Source organism: Gamsiella multidivaricata (genome assembly GCF_025024155.1).
Source record: "Gamsiella multidivaricata strain RSA 2152 chromosome Unknown BC939scaffold_23, whole genome shotgun sequence".
In the NCBI taxonomy this organism is placed as follows: Eukaryota; Fungi; Mortierellomycota; class Mortierellomycetes; order Mortierellales; family Mortierellaceae; genus Gamsiella; species Gamsiella multidivaricata.
This window is the reverse complement of record NW_026251731.1, coordinates 65869-81747: the sequence shown is the minus strand read 5'-3', so window position 1 is coordinate 81747 and position 15879 is coordinate 65869. Positions and strand designations below refer to the sequence as shown.

The window sequence follows — 15879 nt, the reverse complement described above, 5'->3', positions numbered from 1 at the left end:
ATACCCATACACTACAAGCTCATTGTAAAGTGTCTAGATCTATCTGTTGAGTTTCGTGAATAAATACGCGTGCTTGACTAGGATTATCTCTACGGTTCGCTCTGCCTTGCCAGGCCAGTGCCTGGCAAACATCCAGGTAGTAAAGGGCATTCTTTCGCGTATGGGTTTATGCAATACATCGCCTTGCGTCCAGGAATGTAGGACAGGCGCTGTCAATTGCTTATGCCTAACGAAATGGGCAAAAGGTCTAATTCACGGGCGCTACGTAGTTCTGTTTTTGAATGGCTACTGCAGGTATTCCGAATAACGACCTACATAGCGGCATGTATTTTTATGTAGGATGGTAACAGGGGGGTCATGGGAACAAGGATTTTGTGATAGATATTTGAGGTACCGAAAAAAGGGAGTCGCGCTAATTCGGCAAGGAGACAAGGACGTCCTGTGCCCCTCTTTCAATTGCTTGATCCTGAGCCTCCTCATTTCTGTGGGACGTGTTCAAACCGACAAGCATGATTTGCTGCCCTCGATAAAACCATCTGGTGCAAAGTTTGGAACACATATAGTCTTTCACAAGGACCAATAGCACGAGGCTGAAAGGCATCCAAGGTGGAGGCACAGAGACGTAAGGTGGCGGTGTGTGGCCGAGGCAATCGATGTGGTTACTGTTTAGCTTCAGGATGTCTTTTGTTCCGCCAGAGAAAAAAGATAAGGAAGGGCAGAAGAAGGCAGTAAGTTGTCTTGCACAGACACTCCTTTCGCCTTACCACGTCGTTCTTTGTTTATCGTTTCCCTCTTCCGATCTTGAAGCACAGCTGCCTATTTTCATTTCTGTCCTACCCAACCGAACGAGGTTCGTTGCGAGTACCTTTACATTTCTCTTCAGTTTACAGCGTTCGAACTGGATGCCTTATTCCTGTCCATCATCCTTTAGCATACCTTTCTCGATTCTTTCAGCTAGATCTGAACACCTCTGCTGTTTCTTTCGCTCCAAGCTCACATTCCACTGTTATTTGATCCCGCATCATATCTCGACCCTGAAACATGGTAACACAGGCGGAATCGAGGACACAGAGGTACTATGAACAAACCAAGTAAGGGCTCCAACAAAAATGGCTAGTTGTTGTTTTAAAGAAGCACCCTCGCACGGACCATGACTTTAACCCTATTTTTGTTATTCCATACTTCGTTCAAATCAGAGCATCGCAGTACGATCCCGATGTCGATATTACTCTTCACGCCTATCAACAGCAATCACAGCAGCAGGGACAGCTACCACTACAGCAGCAAACACTAAACTCGCGTAGCTCTGAAGAACTTACTCGGCCAATAACCGACCGCCGCATCCACTACCCTGACTCCTCCACCTCCAGCAGCTTGACTGCTACAACAGTCGCCAATCCTAGCTTCAGCGCTCTCAATAATGTTCCTACCTCATTACCGGCATCACTTTACGGAGTGGTTCATGATAAAACTATATTTCTTTCACCCCCATCCGCGTTAGTGCCATCCTCCCCACTCACACGATCAACCGATTCAATTCCAAACGCTTCCTCCTCCTTGTCACAACCCTCAACCTCTGGATCCCAACACTCTGCGCCGCTGCTTTCAAAAATCTCGTCGCCGATCCTCGAGACAGCCATGCTGAGCCAATTCGCGCCTTCGATATCAAAGAACCCATCATCCCCTCGTCAGTCCATCGATTTCCAACAACAGCCGCAATGGCAGCAGCCGCAGCAGGAGTTTCACAAACGGAGACAATCCAGAGAATTGGGAACAGAGTCGAGGAGAACTCTGGACCATGACAAGCAAATGGCTGGAATGAGCATGATGAGTTTTACAACGAACCGACAGGATGATGGAAGGTTGCAGCTAGAACAGGAGCGGGAGTTTCAAAATATGCGAAAATTCAAGACTTGGACCCGGAGCAAAGTGCTACTGTTTTTGGCAAACTCCATCGTAAGCAAAAGAGAGCGTGTTCTATTAAGTGGTTATGTTCAAAATCGTTCGTGAACTGACAGAAGTGTTCTTTTTCATGAACAATGACCAATATAGCTTTTGTTCTACTCGGTCGCGTGCACGGTGGTGATGGTCATGTCCTGGAAGGGCGCCACGTGGTCGAAACCATACCTGGACTCTGGCATCATGATGATCGCCAACCGCAACGCCCTCTACAGTATGTGCTCGCTGTATGAATGAAAATACAGTATTCTAATGCATCTTGGGGGTAACATAGCTAACCTACTTTTTTCAATGTATTCAAGTGATGATGGTCACACCTCCTTTTGGGATCGTCATTGCGCTGTTGGGCTACATTGGTATTATGAGACAGAGTCGCAAGGTTCTAAGTATCTATGCGATCCTGCTCTGGCCGCTATTTGCAATGTTCACATCCATCGGATACATCTGCTTCCGCAGGAACCACGTCTCTTTGTACCAAAAGCTGAAGTTTTCATGGATCAATGAGTACACACGCGATGACCGCCTGATCATTCAAAATGCTGTAAGTCCTGGTTTTTTTTTAAACTGTTTTATCGAAGGATATACAAACGTACCATGGCTCACAATTTGGTCCGACGCTCATACACATAATAGCTCTCTTGTTGTGGATACCGTTCCCTTGGAGATTACCCATCATACGACATACGCTGTTTTCCACGGGCTCCGTTACCGTCCTGTGAAAGTGTATTCCTACAATACCAGCAGGATTTTTTATCCAGCACGTCTTCTGCAGCATTCATTATCCTCCCCCTCCAGCTGCTTGTCATGATCGTTGCCCTGCTCTGCTCGAACCACATCGATAATTTGTATCGTTCTGCGAACCCTGTCATCCCAAAACTTTACACGCAATAGGATAACGAACGGTCATAATCACTCTCACAGATATCTATCTCTAATCACATACAGCCATATAGATACCCATAATATAATCTCTTTTTTTTTTTTTTTTTTTTTTTTTTTTGCTTTGCTTGTCATGCACACTTTACGATGCATACAGTCAAAAGTCAAATTCTCTCGCCCCTTGACTCCTTTTGGTCATGCAATGTTGTTTCGTTCTCCATGTACAAACCGGGGCCTCGCTGTTTTTATTCATTCGTAAAAAGCTCAATTTGACAAAATTCATCAAAAGCTACCAAGACGTCCGGCTTGAGATGCGGCTGGTTCAACCACGCGGAAAGCAGGATCATGCCTTGATCTTTATCCCTCCGTACCGGCGGTAGGAATCCACTCAGGCCATGATTGCCTCCCATATCAACCGTGTTCTCTGTAACTGAAGCCCCTGTCGTATCCGAATACCCTCCGCGCTGCGCACTCAAGGTTCCTGGGTCCCTAATGAACTGCGGTTGATGGTGCTGATTCCGTGCGACGAGTTGATCTAGAATCTCTCTGTTAAGCGTGATCTGTAGTGTGTAGAGCTCAAAGACCCGGTCCAGCTGAATCCAGATCTGTTCTAACGTGCATGTACTGCCCAGAGGTTCCCGATATGTGAATGCTTCGCCAAAAGTCTCCGTTGCTTCCTCCATCAAGTATTCAAACTGACTCGTCTGCAGTTTCATCTTTGAGTATTGTGCGCTCTACGACGTGAAAAAGCAGTGGGCACAGAATGATGGACGTTATTATGTGCCATTACTGAGAACGCAGCCTATTCCATAAGACCATAAATAAACATGCATCCAGATGTCTCGTTACCAGCTTCTCAAAGGTCGTCTCAAAGTCCAGGGCCATGGCTTCCGCCTTCTTTTGGAGTTTACTCTCAAAGCGCTCCTTGAGATCCAAAAATTGATCCAATGCCGGCGGCCAATATCCGGGGTTGTCCACATATCTATCTCATGAACCAATGAGTTGCTTTCCAATGTTAGGAGAGCTCTGATGCGACAGCTGTCCCTGTAAAATGACTTTCCATGGTCAACTCTTTTTATGGCGGCTGAAAGGCCAGACTGAGAGCAGCGAGATCCTTGCATACCCTTGTTGCAATTGCACATTGACTAGAGCATTCGCCTGTGTCAATCCATCCGAAACAAGATCGCCCCAGACCTTGCGCGCCTTTTGAAAGTCGTATAAGATGCTGATCGCCCTGCGTTCGATCGTTGCTTTTGACATCTGTTGCTGTTGTTGCTGTTGGGTGTGTTGATGTATGTATGATCCTGCTGGATGCGCTCCTGATCACCTTCCAAAAAGGGTAAGCGCCACTAAACAAAACGCGTCTGAGTTGTCCAGTAACAGGACGCGGCTCTCCAGAGCGTCCTTGATCCACTGAGCTGACTATCTTGGAGCAGCAACGTCTTGGTTCCTGAAAATGTCGTGGTATTCCGTCCAACGAGAACACACCGCCTCGGACTGTGCAGGTAGATATAGAAGAAGTCGCTCATTGGCTCAATAGGGCCAGCTCTTGCTATTGTACATGGAAATCTCCATAGTAAGGAAGAAGCTGGATAATTTCTCCACACAACCAAGTGCCGCATCAGTTCCAAGGATCTTCATCGAAGAGGACCGAGTACTCGTTCTAATGTCTTCATTCCGCTCTTTCTACGAAAATGTACACATACATGCGCCTCAAATCTCGCCAGCCTGGCGCGCCAGGCTATAAAACAGCGAGTCCTTATTCTTCAGCAACTGCTCTGGCGCATCGCACTCCTTAACCCGCCCCTGATCCAACACCAGGATCTTACCCGAATCCATCACCGTCTTCACACGATGCGCGACCGTCAAAATTGTCCGATCCTTAAACTCCTTCCGGATCGTCTTCTGGATCAAATCATCCGTCTCCACATCCACCGCCGCCGTCGCCTCATCCAGCACCAACACCTTACTCTTCCGCAACAGCGCTCGCGCCAAACAAATCAACGACCGCTGTCCCATAGAAAAGTTCTCGCCGTCCTGTGCGACCTCAAACGATAACCCGCCTGCAAGTGACGAAATATGGTTCTTTAAATGCGCCCGCTCCAACGCTTCCCAAAGCTCCGCATCCTCGAGCTCCTGAAACGGATCCAGGTTGTCGCGCACGGTACCCGCAAACAACGTAGGGTCCTGAGGAATGATCGACAAGTGCCGTCGGAGGTCCTGCAATCCCAGCGTCGAGATATCGACCCCGTCAATCTCGATCGACCCGCCACCTCCATGGCTCTCAGAATACAATCGAGTCGCATCCTCCAGCGCATGATCTCTCGCGGATACAGAAGGGTCGCTTGCCCGCGCCCAGTAACTATCCGCCGCCTCAATGATCCTAAACAACGCCAGCATCAAAGATGACTTTCCCGCTCCTGTCCTTCCCACGATCCCAAGCTTCTCCTGTGGCTCGATCGTAAACGACGCGCCCCTGATACACATGTCCAATCCATCCCTGTAGCGGGCCGAGAAGTCCCTAAATTCGATCCTACCATGTTGCGGCCAGTTCTCCGGCAAACGCACACCGGTCTCTAGAGGCGCCTCGACCGGTAATTCAGTGTATTCTCGAATCCTCTCGACGCTCACAAACTGATTCTGGACCTCGCTCACAGTCCGCACCAGGATCGCAATCACATTCGTCAGATTAAGCGCATAACTGAGCGCAAGGCCCACCAAGCTGGGGTCCAACCGCTCCGCGTTCAGCACCGCCAGCGCGGCCGCCAAAAATACAGTCGTCGCGCAAAGTGTCTGGATTCGGATCGTGAGCCAGCGGTTCGTGAGCATAAACAGGTCGGTCTTCTGCGCAATCATATCCGTCCGTTTCTCGTTCTCCTCAATGAACCGGCTTGTCTGTCCACTCATGCTCCGAATCGTCGACACTCCTGCAAGGGATTCACTGAAATGCTGGTAGAGCGGGGACTTTGATGCGGACTGCAGTCGTTTGAGCTGACCACTGGTTTTCACATAGTAACCTTGGATTGTAAAGAAAACGATCCCTAAGGGTAGAACGGCGACGAGGAAAAGTGGGGTCGAGTACGCGACGACGAGAAGGATCGAAAGAGTCGTGGCAACGAAGCTAAGTAGACCCGGGAGCTCCATTGGAATCTGGCTATCGACTGTTGAGATATCCGACGAGAACCTGTTGACGATTCTTCCCATCCTAAAATACCAAGGCAGTAACAAATACGCCGTAAAGACCCATTTTTCCTGGTTCTCATTGAATCTTCGTGCGGAACAAAACTATCATCGCCATAAACACTTACGGCGTCGTGTCAAAGAAACTCATGGGCATGCGCAGAACTCGAGTCAGCAGCCGATCGTACAGCGTCTTGGACCCGCGGATGCCGCACACAACGTTCGCCATGTAGTTGGCCGTGACATCTATCGTCACAAAGAGGAGGACCAGAGCAGCGTATCCACACAGGAAGAATGCAGCGGGGCGATCGTCTTCGCGCTCATCTGCCGTGAGCCAGTAACGCAGCCAGAAGTTGGTAGCAACCTGACAGGCCTGGCCGAGAGCGTAAAGAAGTAGGCAAAGAAAGGCATTGTGAAGTGTACTAAGGAATTCCACATTAAATAAATAATAACAACTAATAAATAAACACAAATTCAAACAAGAAGATGCAGTGCAAATTCATAAAAGGCAAAAGGGATTGGACTTACATCGCTCTGGCATAGTCTAGGTACACTCTCCAGCCAACTTTCCCCTCCTCGATCTTTTCGGCAACAACCAATCCACCAGAGGTATCTTTCTTAGCAGCCGCAAGTGCGACCCTATCGTTCACTAATGCCGCCTTTTTGCCCGCATCTGTCCCGGCTCCTATGGGTGCAATATCCACTGTAGCACCCTCATCTGCGACATGACCCCCATCCGCTTGCTGGTTCTTCTCCTGTACAGAATACTCCGTGATCAATTGATAGAATGCATTCTTGGCTGCCATGAGTTCTAGGTATTCACCCGTCTCGGAGATCATACCGTCCTTGACCACGACAATCCGGTCGACACTGTCCAAGTGATGGATACCATGCGTCACTAAGATCCTCGTCTTCTGCTTCAACAGTCCGTTAGGTCCGATCAAATACCTCCACAAATGCTGATCCACATGCGCATCCACAGCACTGAGAGGATCATCAAGAAGATAGATGTCCGCATCCTGATAAGCAGCCCGCGCCAGCGACACTCTTTGCTTCTGCCCTCCTGATAGATTAATGCCTCGCTCGCCGATCTCTGTTTGATCGCCCGCTAGAAGAGCCTCTATATCCGGCACTAGACCTGATGCGAATATGACGCGGTCGTATCTTTCCTGATCAAAGGGCTTGCCAAATAGAATGTTATCTTTCAAGCTGCCATTGACGATCCACGCCTGCTGCGGTACATAGGCCAGATCACCATACACATTGACGGTTCCTTCTTGCTTGTACATTTCACCGATAATAGCACTCAACAACGACGATTTGCCCTGCCCGATCCGTCCGACGATCGCAGTCAAATGCCCATCCAAAACCTGAAGGTTGACATTCAACAACGTCGCGCGAATCGGCGTCGGTGAGGCCAAGGACGACCCTGAGAGCAGCGGTCGGCGTTCTCCTTCTGCCAGGGTCAACGTTGCAGTCTTAACCCCCTCAACGTCTGGTTCTTTCTCCCATGCGAACGTTCCATTCTCGATCTGCACTGCCAGAGTCGTACTATTCACGCCCTTTGCTAAACCCTCCACGTCCAGTGAAGAAGGCGATACGAGGCGACCATGACGCTGCACTGCCGTTGAATCAATCTCCTCCAGCAGCAAGAACTTTTGGATACGTCCATTCGCGTTCCTGAGCATGATCAGATGTGAGATCATGAGAGGCAAAAGCCCTAGAGGTCGGCCCATCACAGTAAAGAGCGTGATGCCGACAAAGATGACCTCAGGCGTCATTTTCGCGGGTGTATATTCAGGACCGCCCCAGTATGAGTAGACTGTAAACGTGGCGAGGAGAATCAGCAGGTTGACGGATGAGAATACAATGACCAGGAACGAGTGGACAGTGGCCAGAGCCTTTTGTGCTCCCAGTTCCTTATTTCGCAGCACGTCGATTTTGGTCCGGAAAGGCACTTCCCTGCGCATGGACAAAACGTGAGCGAGAATAAAAAAAAACTCTCGAGTCAATAAAGCTGTCCTCTTGGCGACAACGACAGGGATGTGCTCGTATTCGATAGTGGCGCTGGTGCACCTTTACCATGAGCTCAACTTGATGATCTTGATGTTGGACAGAATCTCCGTCATGAGCCGCAACCGGCTATCCATGGCCTTCAACTTGTTTCTCTGGAAGGAGTGTAAAAATGCTGCCAACCGTGTTTGGATCGGCATGATGATCGCGAATACCGCCAGTCCAGCAACGAAGGACCATCCGAGCAGCCGATACAGTAGCAGGCTAGAGAGACCTAGCTCCAATGGGATGGTCAACGACAGCGGTAGGAGCTGGACGGCCTGCATCCAGCTCTCCGCGTCGACAGCCATATGGTTACCTATATTTTCATTTTCGAAACTAAATTAGTTATGCGGAGCAACGCAGCGAAAGGTCTGCAAGGCCATCTAAAGAAAATGAAGGGAACGGGTACGTACTGATTTCACCCAGAGTCGACTTGCTTCTCGCTGCCGGTGACAGCTTCAGGGCCTTCCGATAGATCATAGTTGTCAACGCCGCACGAACCTCGATTCCCATATACGCGCACTCGTTCGACGACATCGAGAGGAACAATGCGCTAAACACATTCCCTAGAAAGATGCCCACCGCGATCAACAATCCCTCCGCCACAGCTGGCCGTGGCGTTCCGTTCTTCAGTGCTTCGCCATAATCTGCAAAGAACTTTAGCAGGTAGCTGAATAAGAAGATCGGGACATACATGAGCGCAAAGCTCAGGAGTCGGATCAGCATCGTCGGGAAGATCCTCGCCTTGTACGCATCCAGAACTGTCAAGAATAAAGATGGCCCGCCAACACGGGTAGATTCTGAACCTGTCCTCTTTCCAGCCTTGCTCTTGCGATGCTTGCGATTATACCGGGTAAGCCCTTTCTCCCAGGTTCGGGAGACGATCTCGTAGTTAACATGACTCTTCAGCACCTCCGGCAGCGGCTCATCAATATCCTTCGTAGTCAGCGTGCGACGCGCGCCAGCTGACATCAGCGGTTGCACGTAATGGAAGATTAACCTTGAGAACAAGTTGGCTTGATCATACCGTGTGAGCCTCTCCTTCTGCCTACTCTCTCTCTGAACCCGAGTGTAGGATCTGGGAAGTGCCTCGAAGAAGAAAGCGAGTGCGATGACTCCGGTGAAAAGGAGCAGATACCGAAGAGGATCCATTTTGTAATCAGATACAGGCGGCGGATCCATCTTGTGAACTGGGTGGTCAGCTTGAGCAGGGCCCTTGAAAGGGACGAAAGGGGGCAACGAAAATCCATCATTCAGGATGAAGAGCGAGAGTGCGCACCCGAGCAGAGTGATGAGATAGTAAAGAAAGAGATAGTCCGAGGAGCGGATCTCGTACCGATGCTCGTTAGTGTTCAGAGCCATCGCCGTTGTCTATCCAGGATTCGAAGATGTTATCTCTCTATTAGTTTCTACATCTCGCTTTTTCTATCTTTTCTCCGACAATCGTTTCCCTCGCATTTACCCCTGAGCCCCCCTCCTCCTCTTTCTCGATCTCCCTTTGTTCCTATCCCTGAACTCCGAATTGTGCTCGGATACAGAGGTACAGCTGGACATCTTCGTATGCCAGGAGCCTGCCAAACACACCGATCAGTGGCAGCGCACCAGCCAACCAGCTACTCATGTAAGCACCTCGCGAGAGCCATCTCCTTGTGACCTCAATGTAAATCTCCTTTTCTTCTCTCACCTCGCAGTACCATGCTTTTCTCAAGATCACCATCACGTCTATCATTTTCTTCATTGTCACAACCGTTATCATTGTCCTCATAAACATCGAAGCAAGAGAAAGCACAGTTTTTACCCACCCATGCAATCCACATGCAAAATGCACTCATCAGGAGCCCATCCGCCGTCGCCAGGTATGGCCCCGTCGCCAACGAGAATGCCAGCCCCAATAGGGCGAAGCACCCTCCGAGGATCAGGAACTGACTAGGCCAGTAGATCAGCCCTGTCCGACCGTATCCGTGCGGTCGCTTGTGCTGCTTCAACCACCGGATCCGACCGATAAAGATCACCGTCGCCGCCATCGCAGGTATCCCTAGGATCGAAAAGTGTCCGCCCATTGTGTTGACCAGAAAGCTGATCCATTCTTTCGTTGGGTCTTTGCTGTCCATTTTTTTTTTTGATGATGTGTTGTTCTATATGGTATCTATGGTTGGGTGTGATTATTTTTTTCCCCACTTCTGTCGTGACTCGGGGGCGTGCGCTGAAAGTAGAACGCTAAAATGTGCGGCCGCTCGATTGTCGTGAGGGATTGGGGGGAGGAAGTTGATAGACAGTGCCAGTGGGGTCTAAAAGAGAAAGACCATCCGTGGATATATGTAAAGGAATGGCGCAACAGCAAAAAAAAAAAGACAAGGAAAGGGTATGTGGGAAAAAGAAGAGGAGAGAGCAGACGAAAAAAAGAAAACAATCCTTTTATATGCGCTCGTACGTTTTTTTAAGGCGATTCTCACGAAACGTGAACACAAAAACAAAGCAGCTTCCGTCTCCTCCTCTGATTGATTCTTCGCAGTTTGGTGGCATCGAAGGAGACGATGATAAACCCCTCTGGACAAAGCTAAACAGCCTTTTTTTTTTCCCCAACGGTACTCGCAATACGTCCAGGCGCGTTTGCATGACATGGACCGCACGGTCCAAGCATGAACCAGGGGTGCGGGCATTCGACTTTTTCATCTCCTCGGATACCGAAGAGTAACCACACATTCTATATACTGAAAGTCGACACATGCAACAGGTAAACCGCTAGTTGTCTAATGGTCATTTTCTTGAACCTATTCGCGCCAACACGCCGCCGCCTCCCACCCTTTACGAACTCGCCCCTCTGAATGATTTTGTAATGTCTAATTGGGTTCTGTTTTGTGTTTATTAAACAAAAATTGACGGGTAAACTTGGCCGAAAAACCTTCTGCTGCTTCCTCCAGCCCAAGCCCAAGCCCAGTCCAGTCCAGCCCAGTCCAGGTACCACCATCTCGTCCGTGCAACCTCCATTACAACTTAAAGTCCACCCCGGTGAACTCCACACTCTTTGTCCACAACAACTCCTGCGCCTTCTCATCCATTGCAATCGGATTCGGCGTCCTCGGAATCTGATCAAAAAAGTACTCTCCCGAAACATTCTCCAGACCTGGCGCCAGCGCCAAATAAATCGAACTCATCGCACCCCACAGCGGCGTCCGACAGACAATCTGGGCAGGGACCATCAACACGTTCATCATCGGGTTATGTCTGAACAATTCGGTGCTGCAGGCACCTGGGTGGCACGCATTCACCGTGATCCTTGATTGAACACGCTGCAGACGACGGTTCAGAGCCTTGACGAACAAGAGGTTCGCGAGTTTTGAGTAGGAGTAGTGGCCAAGACGGGAGTAGCCCTTCGAGGACTGGAGGAGGTCATAGCGGATGTCCGTGGATGAATACATGGCACCCGAGGAGAGGACGACGATGCGGCCCTGAGGGGCCCTGTTGAGCAGAGGGAGCAGTTCCAGTGTCAAAATATAGTGTCCAAGGTGATTCTATTCATTCAAGGTTAGAACAGAAAATATCAGCATCGCGTCCCTAGACTTTCTGAGATAAAAACCGCTGCTGCAATGGACAGAGAGAAATAAAGTGCTTACCACTCCAAACTGCATCTCGTAACCCTCCTTAGTCAGGCCAAAGGGAATATCCATCATGCCAGCATCTGTGCCATACATAAAATTCATAAAAATTAGTCGAAATAAACTCCTCGGTGTTTTTTAGTGAATAGTCAACACATATTCCATAAGCAAAACGTACTGTTGACCAAGACATCCAGGTGCTGATATCCCAGGGATTTGAACTCTCGTACAAAAGTCTTGACGCTTTCCTGAGAAGACAGATCCAACGGCATCACTGCCATCTTTCCCTTGAGCTCAGTCGCGGCCTCAATCTTCTCCAACGCCTCCTGTCCCTTGCTGACAGACCTGCAGGCTGTGGGACAAAATAAACAAGGGATTTTTTTTTTCCTAAGCGGTCAGCACAACACCCTCACAACAAATAAAGATGGTAATCAAGACGTGATGTCAAGTCAAAGACCATTGCTCATTACCGATATACACGGTGAATCCAGCCTCGACCAGGGCCTTTGCTGTCTCAAATCCCAGACCGGTGTTGCCGCCTACAGAGCATGGCACAGAACAAAAACAACAAAAATAAAATAAAATAAAAAGAAGCTTAGTATACGCCCAATCCTTCATGACTTTCATGGTCATCATGTACGTCAAGGAAGCATGTTGGATGAATATACCAGTAACAATAGCAATGCGTTGACCCGAGGCGGCCGATGCCTTTGACTGGTCAATCCAAAGCTGACGACTCTTCTTAATCTGAGCTTTCAGGTCATGCTGCATAATAAGCTGCCAGACGTTCAACACGCACTCCATGACACCTATTAGGCGGAGTGAGGAATGGTTAGAGTCGAAGCAGTGGAGGATGGCGGATGGATTAAGTAGTCAGTCGTTCTCTTTTATCACACCGTACCGACAATGGTGGCGGTGAGTGCCAGGGGCCATGTCTGGGATAGGGCTGCGATCTTTAACAAGAGCCTGTCGTGCCACTGGGCACGAGGAGGGAGAGGGGCGGTTGTCATATTAAGCTGAGGTGGTGTGCTTGCGAGAGATTCGTTCTTGGATGAATGAGAGGGATGGATGAGAAGGTTGATGAGAAGGCAGAGGAATGGCGAAGAGATCCATACCACCCTCTTTTTTTAATGTAATAGCGCGTGTTCATACACTATTTCACATCCGTGTCCACCTCGGGCCTGTGCCGAGGATGACGACGTGCTTCGCATGAATGCGTTACGATCGAAATCGACAGGTGGCCAGTGAGCATCGATCCGAGGAATGTGCCTCCCCTCCTCTCCGCTGCATTATCCTTCATGTGAATAACACCTTTCAATTGAGAGCTCGATCGATCATTTTATTTTATTTTCTTGTCCCTGGGCTGAGCGTGTTTATTTGTATGTATCTCTATCTCTATCTCTATCGATTCATCTACCGCCCTGCAGCCCATAGACCTACGAGCGACCATCCGAGGACACAGGGCACCCCAAACACGCAGTAGCTCCAAAACAACACCGCCGCCATATCGTTCTCAAAGAACCCCTTCACCTGCGCTAACTGGATCAAATTGATCGCCGTTGGAGACGCAACTATCAACACCAGCGTCAATGCAAACGTCGGATCCGTCGTCAATATCGGCGAGAGCGACCCAGGCTGGAACAAGATTGCAGGCAGGCAGATCAACGGCACGACCACCAACCGCGACATCAGCACGAACGCAACCGGGGACAACCATTTGAATCGATGGCCCTGCAGGCTCAACTCCGAAGATCCATTGTAGGCAGAATGCGACCCCAACATCTCATCATTATCACTGTCCGTAAAGTTGTACAGCGTCGTCGACGAAGACGCATGCACATCCGAGGATCCGATCCCATTGTATCCATAACTCTCCCGTCGAGGCGGATTCTGGACCCGGTGCCATTCTTCGCCCTGGCTGTCTTCCCCTGAGGAACTCGAGTCGCTGACTTGACGGGCATGTGGGAACACAGATGGCGTGTTGGCGCTGCGTCGCCTCTGAAGCTGACCAGGTTTGACGGGTCCTGTGTTGGATGAAGACTGTCCCGTTATCGAAGACGATGATGACGATGACGATGTTGCGAATTCGACAACCTGTGCTCCCAAACAGAGTAAGATCATTGGGATCGCCGCCGCTCCACAGTTCTCGATCGGATGGATAATGAACGAATACAGTTTGGATTCAGGACCCATGAACAGACGATGCAGTGCTGGAACCAGTCCGACAACGAGGGCAATAATGGCCGTCAGTAACGGCGGCGTCAAAACCTGGCGGATCCTGCTTACTGCTGAGGATGCCTTTTGTCTAATCATCGACTTTGTGGACTTTCGATGTCGGTATCGCTTCTGATGCCTACTTAGTCCTGGAAATGTTCTGCTGGGTCCAGATATCGGGGGCGACAGGGGCTGCAGATGCGTGGACTGCTGCTGATTCTTATGGTTGTTTGAAGATCGGAAGAATGACGAGTGGTCATGGCTACGCTGGTTGCTTGGAGTGCTGTCGACGTCGTCCTCATCCGTATCATCATCTCTGTAAAGATCCTGTCCTTCATGCAAGGTGTGTATTGACGATGCGCTGCTGATAGCGGCAGTATGGCCTGGTCCCGAAGCTGAAGGGTCGTCCACATTGATTAAAACGCCTTCACTTCGTTGAGGGAACTGGTCCGTCGACGCAGACACATCCTGATTCTCTAATGCCTCCGTCCGCTCCTCTTTATCCTTAGGAACCAGCAACGAGAACCCGTAGGACCATCGTACGAGGTTTCCAAAGATGGCGTAGAATAAGATGTAAGAGATGCCGCGGGCAGCGACCTGCTCCTTTGTGTCGTTCTCATCGCGTAGCAAACGGCTTCCTGCAGCACTCAAGGCCAGGGACTGAATCAATGCCATCGGCAACGAGTTTGTGTTGGAAAAGAGGACGGAGGCAGTGACAAACTTTTCTTCGTCGGACGAGAACCGCAAAGCCCTTGATCCGATTCTGGCGACGGCCCAGGAGATGAATGAGAAAAAGACAAAGAAGACGGGGATAGGCCAGAAGGCCTTGAATTGCTCCCAATTGATGGTAGATGCAATCTTTGTGAAGAGCAGACATGGCGTCATAAAATACAGATTCACTCTTGATATCGACTATCGGATTATTCAATGAAGGTGGCTAAGTACATGGTGGTATAATGGGCCTTTTTTAAGATACAGACGACATAACAAGGAGGCCACGGGTGCTTACTTTCTGGGCTGATTGAGTGAGGTAGCCTGTCCTTGAGAGGATGATGCCACAGGCGACTACGACCAAGACCTGACTGACAGCCTAGTGGAAAATGCGGGTGGTATTGAATCAAGTCAGTGCCAATTAAATCCGTTCAAGTACAAAATTACAGAATTAGCAGCAACAGAAACTAAAAAGGAGAGGATGTGCCTTATTCTATTCCAAATTGAATCAACCACAGTCATCACCATAATCGGGCTAAATGATGCAAAGGACGTGCGATCTGCGCTCCCAACGGATTCAATTCCAACGGATTCAATTCAACCGCACAATATACATCCTGTGTTCAGCAGGGAACACAGCCAAGTTTTGCGTCAAGGAAGATGCTGTTCAACGGTGCAGCGGTGCAAGGGTTTCTCAAAAAGAAGAGGAAAACAGAGTCGGCTGCTCAAATAAGACCATATCGGGATATGCTTCCTTACCTCTGCTGCAGCTCCTGCAAGTACAAGCCAGTCCATTCGATGTATGGTATTGTGTGGAGGTGCTGTGAATAAAGGATCAGAAAACAAGAGAGGGAAAGCAGTATGAATGTTTACAAGAGGGAGAAGGCGATATGAACGTCTACAAGAGAGCAGATGATGTGAGCGGGAAGAGAAAAGAGCGGAGGAATAAGGTGAAAAGTGACGAAATAGATAAGAGGGGGAAGGACGGACGAGTGTGCACAGACAGTGATAAAATGTCACAGCAAGAAAGAGAAAAAGAAGAATAAAGAGGAATGAGAACAGAACAGATGCAATGAAACGGGATGCAAATGCAGGAATGTAAAAGTAATGAATGTGAATGTGAACGTGAAGAAGAAGAAAAAGTCGACGGAAAGTAAAGTCGACTGCATTATGTAAACTGCTTCTTTTGTGTTTCGAGTTTGTTGCCAAGAACAAATCGGGGAAACACGCGTAAAAGAACACCCCTCCCCCCCGCGTCATCTCTACTCCTCGCTAAATACGAAAC

At 49.3% G+C, this 15879-nt stretch overlaps 5 protein-coding genes across 5 annotated transcripts; 1 reads left to right on the top strand and 4 right to left on the bottom strand.

Annotated features, from left to right (window-relative positions):
• The first annotated feature begins 1191 nt into the window (after positions 1 to 1191).
• Positions 1192 to 2928, top strand: BC939DRAFT_447430 (Tetraspanin family-domain-containing protein). The gene is made up of 4 exons (XM_051555091.1): positions 1192 to 1956; positions 2053 to 2173; positions 2262 to 2500; positions 2593 to 2928. The coding sequence occupies exons 1-4, from the start codon at positions 1639 to 1641 to the stop codon at positions 2848 to 2850; spliced, it is 936 nt and encodes a 311-aa protein (XP_051413500.1). The 5' UTR covers positions 1192 to 1638; the 3' UTR covers positions 2851 to 2928.
• A 155-nt stretch (positions 2929 to 3083) lies between these two features.
• On the bottom strand, positions 3084 to 4098 carry BC939DRAFT_501948 (uncharacterized protein; the record flags this gene model as incomplete). Its single annotated transcript, XM_051560232.1, has 3 exons — positions 3084 to 3572; positions 3688 to 3820; positions 3962 to 4098. 3 exons carry the CDS (start codon positions 4096 to 4098, stop codon positions 3084 to 3086), a joined length of 759 nt encoding a protein of 252 aa, XP_051413499.1.
• A 453-nt stretch (positions 4099 to 4551) lies between these two features.
• Positions 4552 to 10133, bottom strand: BC939DRAFT_501947 (uncharacterized protein; the record flags this gene model as incomplete). The annotated part of the gene is made up of 6 exons (XM_051560231.1): positions 4552 to 6043; positions 6147 to 6440; positions 6547 to 7980; positions 8101 to 8389; positions 8487 to 9444; positions 9876 to 10133. 6 exons carry the CDS (start codon positions 10131 to 10133, stop codon positions 4552 to 4554), a joined length of 4725 nt encoding a protein of 1574 aa, XP_051413498.1.
• A 754-nt stretch (positions 10134 to 10887) lies between these two features.
• BC939DRAFT_118104 (uncharacterized protein) lies at positions 10888 to 12869 on the bottom strand. Its single transcript, XM_051549976.1, has 6 exons — positions 12566 to 12869; positions 12338 to 12478; positions 12140 to 12208; positions 11848 to 12021; positions 11688 to 11752; positions 10888 to 11585 (listed from the first exon to the last, which is right to left on the bottom strand). The coding sequence occupies exons 1-6, from the start codon at positions 12600 to 12602 to the stop codon at positions 11061 to 11063; spliced, it is 1011 nt and encodes a 336-aa protein (XP_051413497.1). The 5' UTR covers positions 12603 to 12869; the 3' UTR covers positions 10888 to 11060.
• Positions 12870 to 12997: 128 nt separating this feature from the next.
• BC939DRAFT_447419 (membrane transport protein-domain-containing protein) lies at positions 12998 to 15785 on the bottom strand. The gene is made up of 3 exons (XM_051555090.1): positions 15354 to 15785; positions 14893 to 14973; positions 12998 to 14795 (listed from the first exon to the last, which is right to left on the bottom strand). Exons 1-3 carry the CDS (start codon positions 15387 to 15389, stop codon positions 13083 to 13085), a joined length of 1830 nt encoding a protein of 609 aa, XP_051413496.1. The 5' UTR covers positions 15390 to 15785; the 3' UTR covers positions 12998 to 13082.
• Between the last annotated feature and the right edge of the window lie 94 nt (positions 15786 to 15879).